Source organism: Phycodurus eques, chromosome 21 (genome assembly GCF_024500275.1).
Source record: "Phycodurus eques isolate BA_2022a chromosome 21, UOR_Pequ_1.1, whole genome shotgun sequence".
In the NCBI taxonomy this organism is placed as follows: Eukaryota; Metazoa; Chordata; class Actinopteri; order Syngnathiformes; family Syngnathidae; genus Phycodurus; species Phycodurus eques.
The window spans coordinates 2,660,839-2,684,079 of record NC_084545.1 but is presented as its reverse complement, the minus strand read 5'-3'; the positions used below and the strand labels follow the sequence as shown (position 1 = coordinate 2,684,079).

At 44.6% G+C, this 23,241-nt stretch overlaps 1 protein-coding gene across 2 annotated transcripts in view; it reads right to left on the bottom strand.

The window, feature by feature from the left end:
- The window catches only part of gli3 (GLI family zinc finger 3), a 116,182-nt gene that overhangs the window by 67,582 nt on the left and 25,359 nt on the right, over positions 1–23,241 (bottom strand). For both annotated transcript variants that reach the window (XM_061666573.1, XM_061666574.1), the window contains exon 3: positions 3,599–3,820. In XM_061666573.1, coding sequence (XP_061522557.1) covers positions 3,599–3,820 — 222 coding nt within the window. The remainder of the gene's footprint in view (positions 1–3,598; positions 3,821–23,241) is intronic.

The window sequence follows — 23,241 nt, the reverse complement described above, 5'->3', positions numbered from 1 at the left end:
ACGTTTTAGTGACAAATTCTCATTCATTCTTGTCATTTAGTAATAAAATAAATACAGAATAAAAAATATATTTGTAATTCATTCAGATTGTATTGCATAATTTATAATTCATTTAATTGCAATTATATAACCACTTATTTAATCAATACATTTGAAAATTGTTGTTTGAGTGGCTAATTCTCATTCTCATTCATTTAGTCATAAGAATATTAATTTAAACAAAAATATTCAATTAAAAATAGTTACTTTTATTCATTCCATAATCTAATTATAATGTTAAATGTATATATAAATTGTTTATTTTATCCATATTTTTTTAATTTTTTGATTTACAATAAATCACTTAATAAATTAGTATGTCAGATATATATATAAGAGTTTTTTTTAATGAATCACCATAAATCCATTAGGCAATTATTTATTGAGATAAATAAATAATTTGGAAAGAAAAAATAATAAATACATTTTATTTTCAACAATTTAGGGGAAAAAAACAACATATATTACAGGACTTCCGATCATATAAATACCAGACTGGACTAAAGAATGAAGCATGTAACCCATGAGCCATACTTTGCCCACCCCAGATGTCGAATCAAATGTATGTGTTACATGTTACACCTTGGGGCACAAGCACGGGTGACCCCCTGGTTCAAAGCGAGGCAAGGGCAAGCCCGCCGTCTTGAGGGAACCCCCCCATGTTCCCAACACCTGCCACGGATCATAACTCTTACTCGTGTCACTAATGTGTTTTGTGACTTGCTATTATTAGCGGAAACACGACTAACTGGGTTTGTGGGGCTTGTTTACCCACAATTATGACTATGGATCTATGGCATCCCAATAAAAACAGTCTGAATGGAATTATTGATTGTGTCAACCATGTGGAATTCATCACTTTTATTTTTATTAGAAGTTATGGTGCGGAAAACCAAAACGACAGCGTGGCAGGTCAAGTCCATAAAAATGAACCGCTGGTCAAAGTTAGCTGGAATTAAGTTGGATTCAGTGCAAAAATGTACTGCATGTTTCATCCATTTTCTATGGGGATTGTCGTGAATAGGAATCCGAGAAAGCACACACAAGCACGGGGAGAACGTGCAAACACCACACACGAAGATCCAGTCATTTTAAAATACTCCAAGCGTAATACATTAAAAACATGAGAAATTGGCTATTTTTCTGACATTTGACATCATTTTATAAGACATTCTATGGGCCTCCTGAAGCTCGACAGGCTTTTTTTTTTTTTTTTTGTCACTTTTTCAGCGTTTGAACTCAATCAGATTGACTTTTCCGCATGACCCTTCGTTACAGTGTGACCGACGCCTCTATCGTCTTCTCCCCCTCCCCTCTCTTGCCCCCAGTCCGTCACGGTCTACGACCTGCAATGGCTCCTTCCACACGCACAAACACATACGAGGTCATAAAACGAGAAGTGGCAGTGTCGCTGAGTGAGGTGAGGACGTAATGGCCGCTAATGTTCTGGCCTGCAGGGTCCTGTCTGCGACACCGTCAGCGGCCTTCTTTTCAAGTAAACGTTCCCTTAAACAGGCACCGTGAGTAAATAGACTTACACTGCGCGGTCGGGGTCCGCTGGACTCTTCATTACCGTTGGGCCTGAACCCATTGAAGGCAAACCGAACAAGCAATTAGCCTCCTAATCAGACTCTAATACACTCTCACATTCACTACTGAAACACTCTCACTTGTACTGAAACACATACATACACTATTGACACTTTCACACACATTACTGAAACGCTCTCACACACCACTGAAATGCTGTCACACTCTACTGAAATGCTCTCACATGAACTACTGAGAAATTATGCAACTGTCACAAATACTCTTGAACACTCTACAATACACTACTTCAACCTCTTCACATGCACTACAGAAACACTCTCACATTCACTCTTGAATATTCTACAATACACGACTGAACCTCTCACATGAACTACTGAACGCCCTCAAACTACTGAAAATTATTCATCACACACAACTGAAACACTCTCTCACTTTCACTCCTGAAACAATCTCACATGCACTAATGAAATGCTCTCATGTACTATTTAAAACGCTCTCAGTTACACTACTGAAGCCCTGTCACAGTGAAATATTATTTGTTTACATCCACAACTGAAACACACTCACTACTGAAACACTCACACATACACTACAAAAACGCTCCTCACATACACTACAGAAACACCTCACATTACTACTTAAATGCTGGAACACATACGATTGACATAATCTCAGACGCCCCACAAAATTGCTCTCACACCGTATTGAAATACTCTCACACACTACTGAAAGGCTCTCACACACTATTGAAAGGCTCTCATGACCTATTTAAGTGTGGTCACACAGCCTCCTGAAAAATTAGTCTCTCCCACCCACTCAGATTTTAGTGAAACCCCTCACAGTCACAACTGAAATGTTCTCACACACACACACTATGACACCATCACCTCCTTCTGTTTAAGCAAACTTTCCCTTATGGAAACACCTTGAGTAAATAGCGTCAATATTAGCAGATGAGTAACTAGACCTACACTAAGTGCACCGGACATTTCCCTACCGTTCATCCTGCCCCCAATTCGGAACTCGCTGGAGGCAAACCCAACAAGCAATTAGCCTCCTAATCAGACTCTTGCTAACCCAATCATCTCGCTGCCGTCCACCTTTGCCTCAAATGATCTCCACTAGCTCACGTAGGGCTTCCTCTCGCTTGTCAGGTCTCATGGTTGTGAGGGGGCGGGGGTGTGGTTTGACTTTGAGGCGTTTGAAGTATGACTTGACGAGAGCGAGCGCGGCGTTCAGACAGGCCGCCCTAATGAGGGAATTAGCTGGCCATACTAGCGCGGCCTGCGCCACGTATGAGAGGCTCCTTCAGGAATACCTCTCACACTCACACTAAAATAGAAAAATTATGCGCTCTCACACACAATCGAAAAATTATTTGCTCAAACACTACTGAAATGCACTCACACACAACTGTCATGCTCTCACACCTTACAGAAACATTGTCATATGTACTACCAAAAAAACATTCACTTGCATGCTACTGAAAAGTGATTGGCTCCCACCCACAACTGAAAAGGTACTAATACACTCTCGCACAAACACCACTGAAATGCTCTCACACTCAAAAACTGAAAAATGGTTCGCTCAAGCACTAGTGAAATGCTCTCACGCTCGCTACTGAAACATTCTCAGATTCACTACTAAAAAGCTTTCACATTCTACTAAACACTCACATGCACTTCTGAAATGCTCTCATGTCCTGCTAAAACAAAAACATGATCTTACACACATCAATCTCATATACAGAACTGAAAATGATTCAATCACACAAACATTACTGAAATGCTCGCACAGATACTCCAGAAATTCTCTCACACACACTACTGAAATGTTCTTACACACCCACGACTTAAAACTCTCTCACACACTAATGTACAATTACTTTCTCCTATGCACTGCTGACACACTCTCACACAGACACACAAAATAAAAAACTCGCTCAACCACCGCACTGAAACGCTCTCACAAACGCCACCGATACGAGGAACACTTGAACGTTTCTCACGGTAGTGCGCGTCCAGGTAGCCGTTGCGGGGGTCCATGGCGAAGAGGGTCCCCCGGTAGGGCAGAGCGTGTTCGGCCAGGTGGGGCAGGGAGCCGTGGAGCTCCTTCTTGAGCAGCGAGGGCCGCTCCTCCGTGGACGTGGACGGCTCCTCGGTCACGTTGCGCTCGGATCCGAGGGCGTTGCGCCTCTCGCGGTGGTACGGCGGGCCCGAGCTCTCATCCTCTGCAAAAACACCATAAAGGGGTTCATTAGTCATGGTAATAATGTCATCATGACAACGGGTCAATTTGACCCACGACATAACAAGAGGTAGCATTAGTTTTTAGCAACAGTTATTACAGGACTCGTGTCGTGATAGAATCGTGTTCCCTTTTCGGTTGTATTTAAAGAAAAACACAGGCTTTCCTCACCTGCAATCTACTGAGGCTTTTTATCACCAGTGTAAACACGCACACGGGTTCAGCAGCATGTGGGAGTTGAGGAGTGTACGGGCGAAAGCGTTTCAAACTTGAGGATTTCCCAGAAGTCTGCTCTTAAATTCAGCTTTTTTTCCTTCCTGTATAATTCCCATAGAGAGAGCGAGAGAGGCTTCCCGACCGCATTCCAAGCTGCCCATTAAACAGCGTCATGTGTTGTATCAAGTACTGCCCACCCCACCACCCCCACCCCCACCTCGCCTTCCCCCCTTGGACTGTTCTTAAACTAAATCTCTCCTCCGCTGTCTGACAGAGAAATTGGGAGGAGCGGGATCTCTGGGGGGGAAGCTTCCTGGCACGCTGGCTAAAGAAGAGGATAAACGCCGAGTTGAGTTCAAGGGCTGAGCTCAGCCACGAAAGACACGGCCTTTGACATGGGGTTTGACCTTTGAACTGGCATCTACCCAGCGGGGGGGAAGATAAGAGAGGGTGAAGTCAGCCAGCCTCCGGACTGGTGTATTAAGCTTTAACCCTCCTGTTTTGTTGGTTTCTTCATGCGTCATTATGACCCGCTGCAGCTTTAGGTTTAATGATGCAAAAGATATATACATCAATAAACTTTTTTTAAAAATATATCATTAGATTTTTAAACTAAACTAGAATGGGTTATAAGATTGTATGATGTTTTAGCTGATAATTCCCATCAATGCTTTCTATTAAGTCATCAAAAAATGAATACAAAAATAAGGTACAAAGATTTTTATATATAAATAAAAAGAAAAAAAAACAAAAAGGGATTTTTGAAAATATTATTTTTTAGATTTCAGTTCAATTTAACATAAAAGGAGATCTAAGGTAGCATGATGTTTTAGCAGCATAAATGTCATACATGCTTGTTATTTAAAAATATACTTTAAAAATATATGCAGACAATATAACATGAAAAGAAAAAACAAAAGGGCCTGATTGGTTTTTTTAAATTTGGCAAAATGGAAAAAAAACTGTTGTTAGATCCATGAATACAGCAATACATTTCAAAAGATGTCCACCTTTCTGCGACTCTTCCAGTCTCTCTGCATCTTTGTTGCAATCTGCTGATGACACTCTGTGACACTTGAAGCTCATTGGCCGTATCTCTGTTTGAAACTACGAGAGGTCGACCAATAACGCCCCTGCTTCAATTAGAATTGTTATTTAAACAATCCTCCTCTTCCAGCTGTTGACATTTTAACATCACAAGACCAAAACGACGCCTAACAATTGATAAATAGCACCTCGCCATCGCAAGGCTTCAAATAGGAAGTAGCCACTGAGCTTAAAGCAGCAGGTTGCAACAGAGAGACTGGAAGAGTCACAGAAAGGCATAGAACTGGATGTCGTTTTGCCATTCAGCGTCTTGTTCGAGAACAGCAAGTTAAGCAAAAAGTTCTGAAACATTAAACGTCGGACATTCAAAACGTGGCACAAGTTACATCCATGCATTCGAGGTTCATGCTGAAATTTCACCCGAAAGCTCACGAAACCTATTTTTTAGCAAGTAGCGTAGTGTGTGTAAGTAATGCGTCAGCACTGGTCACTTTTCACTTTGATTCAAACGTATGCTTTGCTGGACAACGTTTCAGCATCGGCCGCGTTTCGCGCTGTTTTGAAAAAGGTCCGCTGGAGAGCCCTTCTCAAATGTTTTGTATTTCCTGGGAGCAAAAAGCCTCTTAAGTGCGTCTCTACAGCTAAATTGGCCAGTAGACATGAGCGCCCGGCGGCCTTTAAACTGCTACATCGGTCCATTTATTAAACATCAGAAAAATAAACTCATAAATATGTACTCCGGTCAGCTTCCACGTTCTCAGATGTCGATGTCAGCCGATGCGAGAGAAGCGGCGGTTGCGTTTTCCTTTTTTTCTTCCGAGTGCGCGCGGCGCTCGCGGCCTCCACTTTTTTCCAGCCCGTGTCGTCAGCGGCAGATGAACCCAATTCCAGAAATCCCTTTATGTTAATATTGCGCTTTGCAAGAGCCAGACCTATTAATCCAGCTTTAGAGCGTATAAATGCCATTATTCCCTTAATAAGATCACGGGCTGTGCAGTATGGGATTAAATGCTTATATCATAACTGACGCTGTCATTTCCTGCGGATGAGGGCGGCTCGCCTCTCTCAGCCTGTCGGTTCCACGTTAAAAGATCCCGACAATTTGCCGCCGCTGCCGACCCGTCATGGGGTAAGAGCGGGACCTGTGGGCTGCTCCATCTTATTCCCCCCCATCACCCTTCCGGATCTCGCCTCCTTCACGTGGCCCTCTTAAGGTAGCGCTCCTTAATCTGGCCTGCTTTGTTGTTCTTAATTGGCTGCTAGGATGCAGCCTTGCATTGCTTAAGGCAGTGCTTATCAAACGTTTTACACCAAGGACCACGTCGAAAAATACTTGGACATGATGATATTTAACATTATTGTACGCCATTGTAACATTATGCAGTTACAACCATTTTAAAAATCTACCTAAGTAAACGTTTAAAAACAAACAGTTTTAAAATATAAAATGTATATAAGCACTTTAAAGTTAAATACAACTGAACTGTAATTAACAAATGAAAAGTTAGATTCAAAAAAAAAAAGTTTAAGCCCCTTTCACATTACGTATTGTTTGAACATTAACACTGCACTTCAATGTAGGAAAGAAAATAAACTACTTAATGATTCTATTAAAATGTATTGCACGGAAGTTAAATAAAACGCATAACACTTGCAGGAGGATACGTGTCCCACGCTGAGAATCACTGGCTCAATGTGTTAAGAGTATGGAACCTTCCGGCACCGACCCCATTGGCGGTGCAACAATCCCACCGCGATTGGCTTCTGATACTATTGGGAAAACCCCGAGAAAAAGCCCGGTTAGCCAGCCAGTGTGAAAGGAGTTTATGACTTCCCCTACCGGTGAGGTCAAGCGACTAATTGCTCAATCACAGCTGTGTCAGGCGCTCGCCACCGTTACCATGGCGAGTCCAGGGGTTCATCAATGTCCCATATAGCACCTTAAGGGGCTTCATTACTGCGGGCCAAAGCACCTTAACTGGTTAACCAAACATTCAGAGGCACAAAGGGTCAATTGACCCCCGACCAGAGAACCAGAAAAGAAGGTTTTCTCTTCCGGTGTGTGTTTGAGAAGAGGTTTTCCCTCCCTCATTTGTCATTCCTCTTTTATTTCCCTGTCTTTTCCCATGGTCGCCGCATCCAGGCCTCCGCCGGTTTGCGAGGCTATTCAGACCGGCACAAATGCGGCAGCCGGGCCTCTGCGGACCAGAGGGAAACAGGGGGAAAAAAATACTAGAACTATCCTGCTCTGCTCTCTCTCTCTCTCTCTCTCTCTGTGGTGATTGAATTTCTTAACATCTTTTCAAAAAGCGCTTAAATGCCTGCAGGCGAGGGGAAGAAACAAGCTAATGGTGGATGGGGAGCGCTGAACAAATTTCAGAGCCCTTTCCTGCTCGCGTTTGAGGTTGAAAGCGCGCTGCCGCCTTTCAACTGTTCAAAGTCCTCCTTCCTCCTGCAGTGTCACTGAAGGATTTGAAAAGAAGGTAATTGTGCTCGCTGCCGTCATGATCAGAGTGCGCGCCGCGGCTTTAGTGCTTCCTCCGCCACTAGAAATGTACCCGGTACTACGCTGCGGCATTCTTCCCCAAACCCCTTTTAGCGCTCGTTCTACCTCCGCCTCAAACGCTCCCACTTGTGCATTCTCTCCTTTCAACACCTGCGAGCCGCTCATTAAACTCCCCGCAATTGTCCGGGGTCTCTATTGTCAAAACAGCCCGGAAACCATCGGGAGGTGGACGCGATGAGTTTGATCGAGGAGCAGTGACGCCCCTGTTTATGGCGGGAGATACTTTTCCGGGGTTAAAACGACTTCAAGTAATAATGAGCAGATCTGATGATTTAATATTCTTGCAAGAAGGAACAACAACCGTGCGGCAAAAGCAGCAAACGCACTCGTCGTTTCAAGAATACGTCTCTGAGCTTGTCTTTTAAGCCCGTGTACCGTAAGTTCCGCCCCACTATGCTCGCTAAACACGGACTGTGCTCAATCTGACTAATATTATTTTCTCTTATCTCAGCATGATGATCTTGTCGGAATTTGTCAGCCTCCATTTAATCAAACAGGAACCATTCCCTCAACCACAAACATCCTCAACCGTCTATCAGTCATTAGCATTATGCAAGTCACATATGCGAGACTTAGTCATGTAAGAATGGACAGAAATTTTCCAGCCCAGGCAGAACCCATATGAACAATATTTTTTTATATACAGGGGGTGTCAGACAAATTCCAGGACTACTGTCACAAACATCCATCCATCCATTTTCTGAGCCACTTCTTCTCACTAGGGTCGCGCACGTGCTGGAGCCTATCCCAGCTATCATCGGGCAGGAGGCGGGGTACACCCTGAACTGGTTGCCAGCCAATCGCAGGGCACATACAAACAAACAACCATTCGCACAGTCACACCTACGGGCAATTTAGAGTTGTCAATCAACCTACCATGCATGTTTTTGGGATGTGGGAGGAAACCGGAGTGCCCGGAGAAAACCCACGCAGGCACGGGGAGAACATGCAAACTCCACACAGGCGGGGCCGGGGATTGAACCCGGGTCCTCAGAACTGTGAGGCAGACGCTCTAACCAGTCGTCCACCGTTCCACCCTGTCACAAACAATATCTTTCAAATCCAAACTAAAAAACAAGTTTTCCCCTTCAAAGTAATCCCCTGAAGTCTAGCGCTCCTTCCCAGCCTTCATGCACTCCCGGAAGGATTCTTCCTAGATCCTCCGCAGCTGGGTCGTGACGGCCATCTTGATGTCGTCCACGTCTTCAAAACGCATCCCCTTGATGACGCCCTCGAGCTTGGAAAAAAAGGAAAAATTCCTGGCTGGTTAGGAAACGTTGCTCCAGCCTGGTGATGTTCTTCTCAGCCAGGAACTGTCAGATGCTTAGGGCATAGTGAGCATACAGGTTAAACGTATTAAAACACACTTAAACTTATTAAAACATACTTTGTAGAAGTATTCCTAGCGCCTGTTGTCACACAGTTCTCCAAATAAGAGGCAGTGCATGCTTGCTTCAAGCTGTCTATTCATTCCCAGTTTAAATTTACTGTAAAAGTAACACATAATACAAAAAAATAATGACTCATTGTATATTCAAACAGCAGAATGCTCAACCAAACCATACAATTTCAGTCCGCTAATGCTAACGTACAATGCAAAACGCCGTAGACGGTTTAGCGGTAATTAGCATAGCTGTTGCGGTCATTATAAACCAAACAACTGCTACTTTAGCACACATGGAGCTGCGACACATACAAACAGAGCCTACAAGAACACTCACAGGCACATATTCTCTCTCTTCTTCTCACTTTTTAATTACACTGCATCTCTCGTTAGGACTATGAAGGCACGGCAATCTAAAAAAAATGTTTTAAGTCACACATATTCACGTTTATAAGGTGAAAGTTTGTAAGTAGTATTACAAATCTGCAACATAGTGGGGGCGCGAAGGAAGAACCGCGCTATAGCTGGGGGTGGGGGTGGGGGGGGGGGGGGGATTGACATGGTGTCCCAACAATTCAGAGGAACCTTAAAAACATGTTTTTCCCTCCAAAGGCAGAGGTTAAAAAACAAGGACTACTCCTTCCTCCACATGCTAATCCGTCTTTCACTCTTAAGCATCTGATTTGCCCTCCGGCCTCTACTCTTGTCAGTCTCCGAGGCCGGGACGTGCACGTTTCAGGGGTTGCACAAAGGCCCAAAGAACGTCCCCCCCCAAAACCCTCCAACCCTCCAACCCCCAACCAGCACATCATCACTGTCTTTTGTGAAGCCCAAACATCAGAAGAGGTGTTGTTGTACCTCTGAGCCAAAGCCAGAGAGATGTGGCGCTCCACCTTCCACGCCTCAAAGAAGCGATTGTCAATGGCACAAACAGGTTTTGGCTGGGCTGCGAGGAGACATGAAGCAAAATCGCACAAGCACTTCTTCTTCAAAGCTCCTCTCCTCCTGTGCAATAATCTCTTGCTCCCCTTTAGTACCCCCTCCTCCTCTTCTTTCTCTTGCAAATCAACTCCCGGGAAAGACTCAAGACTCCCCCCAATTAACAATGAGAAGGCGGGAGGAGAGAAAGAGAAAATTCCAGCAGCTGGCTGGAGTTTAATAAGAGCACCTCTCCAAGCGGTTTAGGCTTATGTACCTGATTCAACCGGAATATACGCGGAGGACTCGTCGGTGATTAGCGGACGGGTTGGAAGACTCAGCGGAGAAATTAGACCGGCACAACAAGAGCGAGCGGGATTAAGACAATCGGGCTCGGTTCTCGTCCGCTGAGAGGTGACTTCACTTCCTGTATGCCCTTGACAAACACGGCGGCTTGAGATCCTGGCACCTGACCGCCTCCGAGCAGATTTGGTTAGCTTAGCTTTGTTTTGGACACTAAAACTCTGCTATCCAAATGTCTTGACACATAACATAGGAAGCTTTATGTACAGTCACAAGTCGAAGGTAAAACGCAAGTATGAGGTAATAAGAAAAAGTAAAAAGGAAATACAAAATAAAATGTAAAACATTTAAATTGATGGGAAAAAATAACAATAAAAGTTCAAATATTAGTTGATAAAGAATATAAGTATAAAAAAACAAATAAAATAAAGAAAAAGAAAATGTAAAAATATATAATAAATATAAATAATATAAATAAAATATAAAATAAAAGAAAACACTCAAATAAATTGTGAACATAACATTTTATTAAGTCTACCTTAACCATAAACTAAAATTGGATATTTTTAAAAAGATAGAGATACTGAAAAATATAGAACAATGATAAAATAATTTAAATTTTTTTTTAAAATAATTGTAAAAAAAAAAAAAAAAACTATACATGTAGTCTAATTATACAAAAATATACAATTATACATTATGAAAACAAATAAAAATGTTGGACAAAAAATAAACAACTACTATTCTAAAAATAATATCTCTGATGCAAATGAGTGCTTCTAAAGTTGTGCTGAAATCATTCAGACTTCATTTTGTGTATAATCAGACTACGGTCAGCACAGCAGAGCATTTGTCAGTTTGGTCGCCTCAACGGCGAGATGGTTTGGGTCGGTCTCGCAATTTCAAATCTTCATAGACGACTAAATTGTCTTATCACTGTCTTGTCAGTTAAGCTGTCTGTAGGTGTGAATGCGAGTGGTTGTCATATCAATGCCAATACTGAATTTACAGCCATGTATGTATAAAAAAAAAAAAGGAAAAATGTTCATTTTTCGTCTCAATGAGGATTTTCACCAGCAATAGAATGATGAAGAAACTGGTGCGTTCCCCCTATTTGACCTCTGTTCATAATGGATTCTGAGCATAGGCAAGCATAGCTGTACCCGATTCAACTGTCAGCAGGTAGGAGGGTCCCACTCCTGGTTAGCAGTCGGCAGCTGATTCCACACACCACAAATGCCCACTTCAATATTCATCCAGGCAAATTCAACAACTCCCACATCTCAATTTGGCTCCCAGCAGCCCGTGCACTACCACCCCAGCTACGCCAAGCACGGCCCGCTCCCTCTCTCTATGCCGCCGGGGGTCTGCTGGGACGCCCCTCACCCCAGCCCTCAGGAGCCCATCGTCTCGCGGTCCCGGCCGCCGGGCCCCAGGGCTGAGGAGGGGAAAATCAAAGCCTGCCCGACTTCTTCCATCTTCCCCGCGCTCACCTCAAATCAGGCTCACAGCGGGATTGTGTCATGCCAAGATTCCACCGCGCCCGTCGGCCCCCCTTGTTCGCCCATCAGGGAGGCGGTGGCTCGAAACCCCACCAGCATGTCATCAGGGCCACATTGTGATGGAGCAATGAGCAGGGGCCCGGAGCAGCCAAAAAGCTTCCACTCTGAAATGCACATTGATGCCTTCTTTTTTTTTTTGTTCTTTTTTACCGAGGATAGTTAAGCGGCTTTTAAGACTTTTCACTCAAAGAGCACCTTGGCCCGCATTCTTCGCAGAATCAAACACCAAGAGATGCATTTGATCGCAGCTTCAAAGCCCAAAATTTCATTCAGTGCTCCCATCCAATCGGCTTCAGACGGTCACAAGTTGGCAATGATGGGCCATAATCTGTCACATACTTCAAATTGTCCTGTATAACAATGCGAAATGATTGTGCAATGATGTAACTTAAGCTATACATTACCTTTTATAACCCGTCAGATTTAAAAATCTTCCTCATACAGCCAAAGCACCGGCCCTCAATGAAGTCAGCATTTGTCTGTCCAGATTGGTTGGTCAGAGCAAAACACTAAATATTTCAACAGTACTAAATGTAACAAGCGGCACGGTGGACGACTGGTTAGCACATCTGCCTCACAGTTCTGAGGACTGGGGTTCGACTGCCAGCCCCGCCTGTGTGGAGTTTGCATATTGCCCCCGTGCCTGCGTGGGTTTTCTCCGGGTACTCTGGTTTCCTCCCACATCCCCAAAACATGAAGGGTAGGTTAATTGAGGACTCTAAATTGCCCAAAGGTATGAGTGTGAGTGCAAATGGTTGTTTGTTTATTTGTGCCCTCTCGCCCGGAGATAGCTGGGATAGGCTCCAGCACGCCCACGACCCTGGTGAGGATCAGCGGAGCGGAAGATGAATGAATGAATGTATAAATGTAACAAAACTGTTACAGCCAACTTCGAATAGCAAAACACGTCTGTAGTGATTTGCACATTTTAATACATTTAATAATCAGCATCTGTGGTATGATGTATTCTATTTAAATGGTTTGTGTTGTTGTCATGTTATTAGATAAATATTGATTCTGAACTGCTCCAGTAAATGTAGGTGTTGCTGTTACATTGCGTTTTTTTGGATAGTACTAATTAAGGATGGATATGGATGATTGATATATATAGTGATTCCATCCATTTTCAACACCGCTTATCCTGGTTAGGGTCGCGGGACGCTGCAGCCTATCCCAGCTGACTTCGGGCGAAAGACGAACTACACCCTGAACTGGTCGCCAGTCAGTCGTAGGGCACATATAGAGACAGACAACCATTCGCACTCACATTCACACCGTCACTAAGTGGGAACTGAACCCGCGCTGCCCGCACCAAAGTCAGGCGAGTGTACCGCTACACCATCACTGACTCATATAGTGATTATTTTTCTTTTACAATAATACTTAACTGTATTACTATAGTTACAATTTCATATGTATCTGTGGCTAGAAACATGCGCAGTCAGTGAATTCCTTGACAATTGCCCCATGTTTTTGTGGTTCAATAAGAAAATAATACAGTACAGTATATTGTATGTTGAGCCTCAAAACCTGATAGAGTTTTGTAGTTTTTTCATTGCAGTAGATGTGCGGTGCTTGGTGTGCGGTGAAAAGTTTTTTCGCAACTGTCCAATTCAGTCACTTTTGGTGGTGTCGCTCGGTGTGCGGGGGGCCTAAAACTTTTTACTCAAAGGGCACCTTGGCCTGCATTCTTAGCGGAGTCAAACACCAAGAGATGAATTTGATCGCAGCCTCGAAGCCAAATATTTTGTACTCCCAGCCAATCGGCTTACGGAACGTATCAGCCCGGTTTCAGACGGTCACAAGTTGCCGACGATGGGCCGTAACCTGTTACGTACTTCAAATTGTCCTCTGTAACAATGTGACACGATTGCGCACCAGGGCCGGAATTAACATCGGCTGGTACGGTGCTTCGTTTTAGGGCGGCTAGATCTGGGCAAGTTTCCCAGCACACCAGCAGCGGGCAGTTTCCACCAGGCCCAGAGCGACTGAATCCCACTTCTGACACAAACACACACACACACATGCACGAGAGCGAGCGGGCCAGACCAGTCTGTAGCACTCCGATTAGGACGGACTCGCCAAGAGAAATGGATACGCAGCCAAAGCAAAGAAGTGCCGAGCCAACAGTTAGCATCCAGTAGAGAGGAGGGGAAAAAAATAACATGGCAATCCAAAAACGCCACTGTGCATGTTAAAGTATCATTTCATTGCACTTGCAAAGTGCTGTAAGCCCTTGTTACACTTCAGAATATCGTCAAGTAAAATGTGGTTCGTTGTTTTTTTTGGGGGGGGGGGTTTAATTACTATTTGCAAAAGCTTGGGACAAAAAAATAAAAGAACAAAAAAATTTCAAATTAATTTAAAAACTTAGGTCTGCTTTACAAGTAGACTAAAAATAAATGTGAATAAAATAAAAAGTGATAAAAAGAAAATTGTAAAAATACACACAAACAAAATTAAGTCTCTAAAAGGAGACTCAAAATTTTTAAAATGTAAAAAATACTAATTAATATGATGAAAACAATTGTTCAAATCAATTTTAAAAAAAATGATTTTATCCCATAAAGGAATATTAAAAATAAATCAAAATGTAAGAAAAATAAAGAAAAGCTACAAATAAATGTAATTAAATCTACTGTGAAAGGAGACAAAAAAATAAAATGAAAATTACTAAATAAAAACAAAAGAAAATGACGATGAAGAAAAATATTAATAATAATAATGAATTAAAAAAACAAGCCTACTGTAAAAGAAGACTAAACAATTTTTTTTAAATAATAATAAGAAGAAACTAAATGTTAAAAACACTTTTTTGTTGCAATTCCCAAATGGAAGCATACAGTAGAGAAGTCCATTAAGGCAGGTGGCGATGCTAAGAGATGCTTAATGAGGCACCTGCCCGCCAGCCATTGACAAGCACGTTACAAGCACCTCCTAACGAAGGCTAGTGGGCTAATTTAACTTTTGACATTTGATAGCTAAGGAATGAGGGGGGATCAGCCATTTATCTGGAACAGGATTACTCAGCCTCACCCTCGCCCACTTCCCCTCCATCCTGCCCCCTCGCACGCACGCACACACACACATAACCCCCCCGCCCCCAAGCCCCCCGTCAAAAAAAAAAAAAAAAAACCCTCTCTCCAAGTCAAGCCCGGATTCATTAATTTTTCTACTGCTAAGCACTTTATCAATGACTGGCGCAGGTCCGCAGTGGTCTCGCTGCGCCTTCACGCCTTCCGCCGTGCTCTCGGAACTGCTGCATGCAGTAAGTGGGACATCGCCGACGCACAATTTTGGAAAGTTTGGAAACGGTCACGGTAGCTTCCAGGACATAAAGGTCATTCAGTATAAGTATACAGTACAGTATCAAAATAAGGTTCATTTGGTTATTCCAAAGGCGTTGTACGTGCTGCCGTTGCAGAAGTAGAATGTATTCTATATTAATTACAACTTTATTTAATGTTTTGTTTTAATGTGAGGATTAAAACAAACAAGAGCTTCTTCCCTTCTCTCTAATATTGTCTTATCACTTTGCTGTGAAACAAAGCAAGATGTCTGTGCTTGGGGGGCACCAGTTGCACAAGGCAGATGATAACTGCATGCGTATGTGTGCTAAATGACCTCGCCAGACAAATCGAAGACCAGCCATCATCATCAGTTTGAATTTGAATTGTCTCCTTGCATGCAAGTTCATTTTTTATTTTTTTTTAATCGAACTGTATCTCTCATTATTCTCAAGGTGCTTGTCCTGTTTCTTGTCTGAATCGAAAGCGTTAACATTTTTTTGCTTGACATGTAGTGTATGAAGTGCTGCATCCATGAGTGAAAGTAATATTATTCTGGCTTTTTTTCCAACACTCTACGCTCTGCTTCCGCCAGTGGAAGCCACTCTCCTCGTTCAACCCCCTAACGCCTCCCCGATCGTCATGGTAACGAACCTCGTAGTAGCCATTGGCCCGACATATTCAGGTGCATCGCAGTAAATTTCAATAACATGGAACATGTTTCTTTCAGTAGTTTAATTAAAAAAGTGAAACTGATATATTATGTAGGTTCAGCAAACTAAAACGTCACCATCTCGAGAAACAATCAAAATGATTGGAAAATATATAATTTAGGTAGGAGTTGGCCATTTAATGACTGTGTATAATATATGAGCTTCGCTTTTTGAACTGAATCACTAAAATAAGTGAACTTTTCGACCACAATCTAATTTATTGAGCTGCACTTGTATATCTGAATCAGAATCATCTTTATTTGCCAAGTATGTCCAAAACACACTAGGAATTTGTCTCCGGTAGTTGGAGCCGCTCTAGTACAACAAGGCTGAACAGTCGCTCACTTGCATGAGACAGGGCCGCCCCCTTAAAATTAATTTCAGCAAGACAAGAAAGTGTTCTATAATTCTTCATTCTTGGGGTATTTCAATGCAAGCATGTCTGAGACATAATACATTATTAACACCTGCAAACTGTTTTAAACTGAGAAAAAAAAATGTACAATGTCTCCTTTAAGTGTAGCCAAGTCTCAGTACTATGTATGACGTCACTCGCATGCACGTGCAAGTGAATCAAAGCACTGTTCGCAAACGGAAAACACATCGGAAAGCTCGCATTCACATACTGTACAGTCAGGGGAGCAGCGACATATCGCTCTTGAGAGGTGTGAGGAGCTCATTTGCATCGTTAACGGCAAATTAGTCTCAGTCCAACACCCGCTGAAGGCCGACCGTCTCCGTTACAAGTCCGACGAGGGGCTGCGCGTGAGTGTGACACATTTGGGTGAACCGTACGGCACAGTCGGGCCTTTCATGCAGCAGCTGGCAACACTCACGCTGTCTAGCCCATCATCGTTGGATTTTTTATTTATTTATTTTTTTAAACCAGCAAGCATGACAATCACAATTCCACTAGCCAGGTGCCGTAAAAATAACACTCTAATTACCCGGCACCTACAACAAGGAGCTGTTCTGGACATACACTGACTCGTTGGTGTTCGACCCGCGAGCTAATCACATCGAGGTTTGGCCTTACGCTCTCAACACAAGATTTGGAATAAGGTTCGTTCATTTTGCGAGAGCTCACAGGCGCCAATGTGCCTCACAAGGATTCTTTTATAAACTTGTCAAGCATTGTTTGCCTTCCAATTTTGGAAACATCATTACGGCATCAGTTTGTAGTGAAAAGTGCAGACTTGACCTTGGCTGCTTGATAAACAGCCCCTCACCCCCCTAAAAAAATTCAAGGTAAGATCTAGACTGTGTCATTGGCCGTGCTGCCAAACAGACAAAATTTAAGGTGAACTCCAAGTCATCTTGAGGGCACGATGCGGAAAAACTGTTGCTGGTTGCAGTGATGGAGTCCAAATATAGCAGCTCCACTTCATGGTTTTTCACTTAAAATGTCATCGCTGGGTTTTCCATAACACGCCGCACCCTGGTGTCCTTTTTCCCCCGTCCTTCACCCACCCCGTCCCCTCCGCTTTAATGACCTATCCTGTCGCTCGCAATGCCTCGCAGCTCCTTTTTTCTTTCTAATCTGGACATTACTTCACCTTTAATCCCATATCCCACATAAATATGGTCTAAGCCGCATATCTTCTGTCCTTATTGGAATGAAGGGAAAGCGTTTTTTAAAGTGATCGCTGAAAGCTCAAGGCTACTTTAGGATTTAAGTGTGGCATGGTGTTTTCTTTTTTCCTCCGGCTCCGTCCCATCCCACCTTTCCACCCTTCGTCCATATAATCTCTACTCACTCCTCACATTCTCCTCAACATCCTACATTTTACTGTCCCTCCAACTCTGTTAATTTCTTCACTGCATTTACCTCCCTCTTTTCATCCACTGTAGCCCCCCGGGGGGGCCGTTCAACGGGGGGGGCCGTTCAAGCCCCTCCCTCTAGGCTACATGGGGGGACTCGCACAGACCAACGCAGAGCTGTCCCAGAGCCAAACCCAGAAACAAAGAGCCCACAGAGAGAGGCCCAGACATAATGTGGAGCGCCTCTGACAGCACTCGAAGATGAAGTCATGAGGTCACCAAATAGTTAATAATAATGCCCCTAACACCAGCACACTACCATTTAGCGGCAGAGAAAAATGAGCGCCTACACGCATGTGTGAGTGTCCGCGGCGTGCAACAAGTGTGGAGGGATAAAAAGCTTTTAAAAACGTAATCAGATACACCGGCGGGTCCTTTGTGGATACCAGAGGGCGGAAAACGAAACTTTTGGCTTTGCTCCAACTAAGTTGAAGTACGCCCCCACCCCCGCATCTTTCCTTATTGCCGTTTGTCTGACATGAGACACGCCTGGGCGGTAATGGAGATGTCACAGTCAGGGCCGCCCTCTGGACATCGGCGTAGCCTCCCGGTTCCAGGTGAGGTCGGATGAGGTAAGAGATTCAAGAGTGTCTCAAAGCGGTTCAGGGTGTTTTCACTTGTGCTTCTTTGTAAAGGAATGGAACACAATTGCATTTTACACTTGGTCCTTTTCAGACAGAAAGCACTCCACATCAAGTCCAGTTTGTGTAAGTGGTCCAAGTTCATGTTCATTACAGTTTCATATTGCCATCGTCTTGACCTGAAGTGTACCCAAAAGAGAACTAGGGTCTCTTTTGAACCAAGTTGCAATGTGAATGCATGAAACTATTTTGTTGTATCAGTTTTGGATCCACTTGAGGTGGATTGTACTTGAAAACACACTGAGTTCACATCAGATCTGTAGTGGATGAGAAAGGGAACAGTACCTCTATCAAATGCCCTCTTAAAGTGGACCAACTATTGAACTAAAAGAAAACTGATATCTTTCCCTTAATTTTTTTAATTGGGTCTGATCTGATCTGAATACAATTTCGATACGAGACAAAGTGAATTTGGGAGTATGTCACCTGTAAACCAAAGCAGATGTGAAGCTAATCAAACCTTGCGACCCTTTCAAGAGGGCTCTGACTTCTTTAGGAGTCCTGGATAGAAAGGATTATAAAGGACAAAAAGTAAAAACACCTTCACCGACTCTTTGCAGGTGGTAGAGTGGATTAGATCGTTAATGTCACAGAATAGAGTGGGCCTCTGAAAATGCCTTTACAGGGCAAAACAGTAGGAAAAGGGGTGAGGGGCTGGGGGGAGTTGGTGAAAGACAGCTATGCAATTGCTTCACATTAGAAAGACTCGCTCAAGTTCATGTTGCAGTGCCGCTGTAGACATTTGTTTTCCCGGCAAACTCAGTCTGCGCAACACATCTGAGTTCAATTCTACGCATGCCCTCTTCTTCGGAAAATCAATTCCTCTCAGAGCGGGGCAAGGGGATTACACCGTCCATCCCCGGATCCAACCCGACAAATGGTTCTTATCAGCTGACAGCCCCTACTCCAGTTCCTCGTCTTCCTTTTCCCCATCCAGGAGGAGAGACTCACCACGCCAATGTGGATGTGATCCCGGGCTCTCTCTGCCAATAGTGGCAACTCTTTGCACTCCAAACCGGAGCTATTTACGAGAGCCCTGGGAAAAACAAGGGTGGGAAGAAGAGAGAGTGGGGCGCATAGAGCACCGCTGCCTCTCCACCGTGTCTGCTTCCAATCAATCGCCAGGAATCACTGCCATGCTTTTTGGCCTTTGATCCGAGCTCCTCATTTGAGAAAGAGAGAAACAGAGAGAGAGAGAGAGAGAGAGAGAGAGAGAGAGATCTGGGTGGTGGGGAGGAGAGAGAAGAGTGATACCCGAGGCCCAGGGGGAGTGGAGGTCAGGGAGGAGAGATTAAAGGGATGCGGGGGCCTCTTGCCCATGCAAACCTGAAAGTTTGAGTTGATCAACTTTGTCAGAGGTTGAGACGCAAGCTTCTGTCATTAGAGGCTGACTGTAGTACTGCCTTGGCAAAGGACCTTTTGTGAAGAGTTATTTATTGAAGGGTCGTAGTCAAGGACGTAAGCTTATTGTTTGTTTGTTTGCTTGTTTGTTAGGACTACAGGCAAACTACACAACACATTTCCAAGAAACGTTTTGCAGGAGAGAGACATGGCACAAGGAATAATCCACATTGTGGTGCAGATCCAGATGAAGATGCTAATCCGGGGTGCTCCTTCATTTGTTTGGAGGTTGCCAAACTGTATGCAAACTGCATTACTGCCACCTACTGGCCTGGAGTGGATAAGTGTTACCTTGATTTTATACAGTATATACAGTGTTAACAAAATGGTAATCTATGATAAACAAAGGTAAGCAGTCCAACTATTGTGTAATTTTCACACTGAATTACAGTATAAACGAAAACTAATATTTACAAAACCTGCATGTGGCTTATTTTCTTGGCTGACATCTGCAATCTACCAAGTGTCATTCAAGTTGTGTCTATTTAGCCTTTTGTGCACACGTCCAACTAAAATCCACAAGTAATTCCCCGGCCAGACTCGAACCTTTAACTAATTATATGTTCTCACCACATGATGATGTGTGTCAAGGAAGCATTTAAAACCCCAAACTGGAAAACGTTTTTGTCATCGCACATTTTCTTAAGAGCAACACCAGATGTAGCGTGCAAAAGCTATTAGACGCGAACGTCCGTCACTGCTTGAATAGAAACGCCAGGGCTGTTAGGCCAGGGCCACGCATTGCCACCGTTACTTTAGCGAGGGCCCGAGAACAGGCGAGCACAACAGAGCACGAGGGGAGGAACGCAGCATAATAAATCCTCCTGGCAGGCTCGGGACGCTCCTGCTTTTGTTCCTACTGGCAGGGGGGAGGCCACCAATGCCTAACAACAAATAGGAAAAAAGTACAAGCATAATCAACTACTGTTTCCCCACTTACGGGTTTACGAGGCCCCTGCACCTCCCGCTCTCAGAGGAATGAGATCTGGCATGGGTGGAGCGGTGTTGGGATGTAGCTTGGCTAACCCCAACCCTAACCCCATTACATCATATCCCTAGGGAGGGGCTCATTTTCTTTCTGGGGGCTGATCATTGGTGTAGGGACTTGTCTGTGACCCCCAGTGACCACCTATTTCTCACTGGCTCGTGAACCAGTTCGGTTCAGTGTGAATCTAAATGATCAGTCAGAACTCTTAATCAATCTTGTCTGGAGTCACTTTTCTTCAGTGATGAGCTCCTTGACTGTCAGAACTGTGACAAGTTTCCATAGAATTCTGCGGTCCAAAGTTGCTAAACCCCCTAGGGCAAAGAGGTAGAAAAATTTCTGGCCGCACCTCCCTTACTCCTGAGGCCGTTGAGGCAAGCATGCATCATCCGGCGGCGCTGCGGACGGAAGGCTGCCAGATGAGCGAGTCCAAGGCCGAGCTCGGCGGCTCATGTTCCCCTCCGCCCTGAGTAGCAGTGAGGCTAAGCTAATCCCACGCCTCGGGCCCCAGCGAGGGTCGCTGCCAAAGCCCGTCCCCCTGCTGCTGCAGGAAATTGCCTTCAGTCCAGAGGTCCGTGAAATGGGTGTGACTCACTGGTGAAAGTAAAGCACGCCCACTGTTTGTGTGTCTACAGGTACATCCTAAATTATCCTCGTGGATTCTTTAAGGTTTTCATGCATTTTTATGTATTATTTATGCAACGAGCAGGGGGTTTATTGGCCACAAATAGACAGTTTTGCTGCAAGGGGTTTGTGTGTCAACGCCAAAACGCCTCCTTCATTGTGCTGTTTGACCCCCGGTCCAGCCAGTACTCCCTGGAGGTCCCTTATCCCTCCATCAGTCCTCTCTCATTAGTCCCACAGACTCAGGCGAGGCAACATGAAGGGGACCCCCACTTCCTCCTCTGGACCCAACCAAATGCGCACAGCACAAATACAGATGGAAGGAATCCCCTTGGAGTGGTTTTGAAGCACAGATCATTCGCTGCGTATCCCCCCTCTGCTCAGATGTATACTTTTTATTCTTGAACAACAAAAGAGGAAATTCCTCATCCCTTTGGTGGCAACGCAAGGAGGGAGGAGGAAAAGGCGGAGATGGGGCAGGACACAGTGGAGAAACAGTTGATTATGAGTCCCATCAAGTGATCAATGATTTCATTAACAAGACGGATCACGCAGCTGTCATAGCGCTGACACGGCTTGAGGGATGATCCTCTCCCGAAGCTCCATTTTCCCCAGACTCACAGTTCTCCCGCCCTGCCCTTCCAATATCCCGGAGAGTGCAGTTGGGGGGAAGGTTCAAAATCGGAATGGAGCGTAGTGTTGACGGAAGGTGGGGGCAGTCGCAGGGGAGACGGCGAGAACTGCGGGGTAGGGGGTGAAGGAGGGAAGGACGAAAAGTGGAAATCCATTTTGAAACCCATTTTCAATTAGGGGTCCACAAGCTGTTATCACAGGTGTCCCAGAATGGCGGCCCGTAAGTGAAAATGTCTCCTATCCGTTTGTGAAATGAAACCTTATCTGGGCGGCACAAAGATGGCGGGGGACAGCGTATCTGTAAATTACTTTCCATCCGTGCTGTTAACGGGAACTTTATTTCTGTCAGATGACACCCCTTCACCGCCCCCTCTATTTACTGTTGATCATTTGAATGGCTGCTTAAAAAGACAGCAGCCCCTCGACCCCCCCCCACCACCACCACCACCCCGCCCCCTTTTGCCACTCTTCACCTGTCAGATTTATTTCCCTTTATTCTTGAAAGCGTTCCATTTGGGCTGGGAATTTTCTGGCAAAATCCTTTGTTGTCCTTACTTGAACCACTAAAAACCCAGTCACCCATAACACAACTTTTACGTCTTTCAACAGCCCCTCACCGCCCCAACCGCCCCCCACGACCCCCCTCAATTTTCCAACTCATATTCCACACTTTCCCCTAAATACACCATTTAAAAAAAACTATCCCACTGATAGAGACGATATTCTAAATTTTTTCCAGCCCAACAAAAGAATCAGGAGACTTTGTGGTCCACCTGCCCGTTGAATGACCAGGGCAGGAGGCGGGGGAGAGCCACCTCCCCTAACCACCACCCCCATACCACCCCCCAATCACAGCATTGTCGTGACACAGTCGGGTCTTTTGAGTTGTCAGGCAAGAAGAAGGGGGTTGAGGAAGGGGGTGGCGGAGGTGGGGTGGGAAGAACACGCAGATGAATGGCACACAGGATGAAGCCACCTTTTAGTGGCCGGCCACGTGGGAACGCTGTGCCAATAACGACGACTCGGTGCTCGAGAGAAACTTCCAACGGGAGGGGTGGGAGGAACTTTGTGGAATATCCCATCAAAAGACTTCAAACTCTTCCTCTACCGCTCGGCTCTCGGGCCCACAGGGTTTCTGTCGAGTTGGGATCAGGGGCTTCTTCCGATGAGGGGAACCCGCCACTGAGGCGGCATGGCAGCTGCTCACAATTACTTTTTTGTTTCGATGGGGGGTGCTGGCGGTGGGGGGTTAAAGTTGAGTCTAGGGTTACACCTGATAAGAGGTTATGAGTTCTGGCCGAGG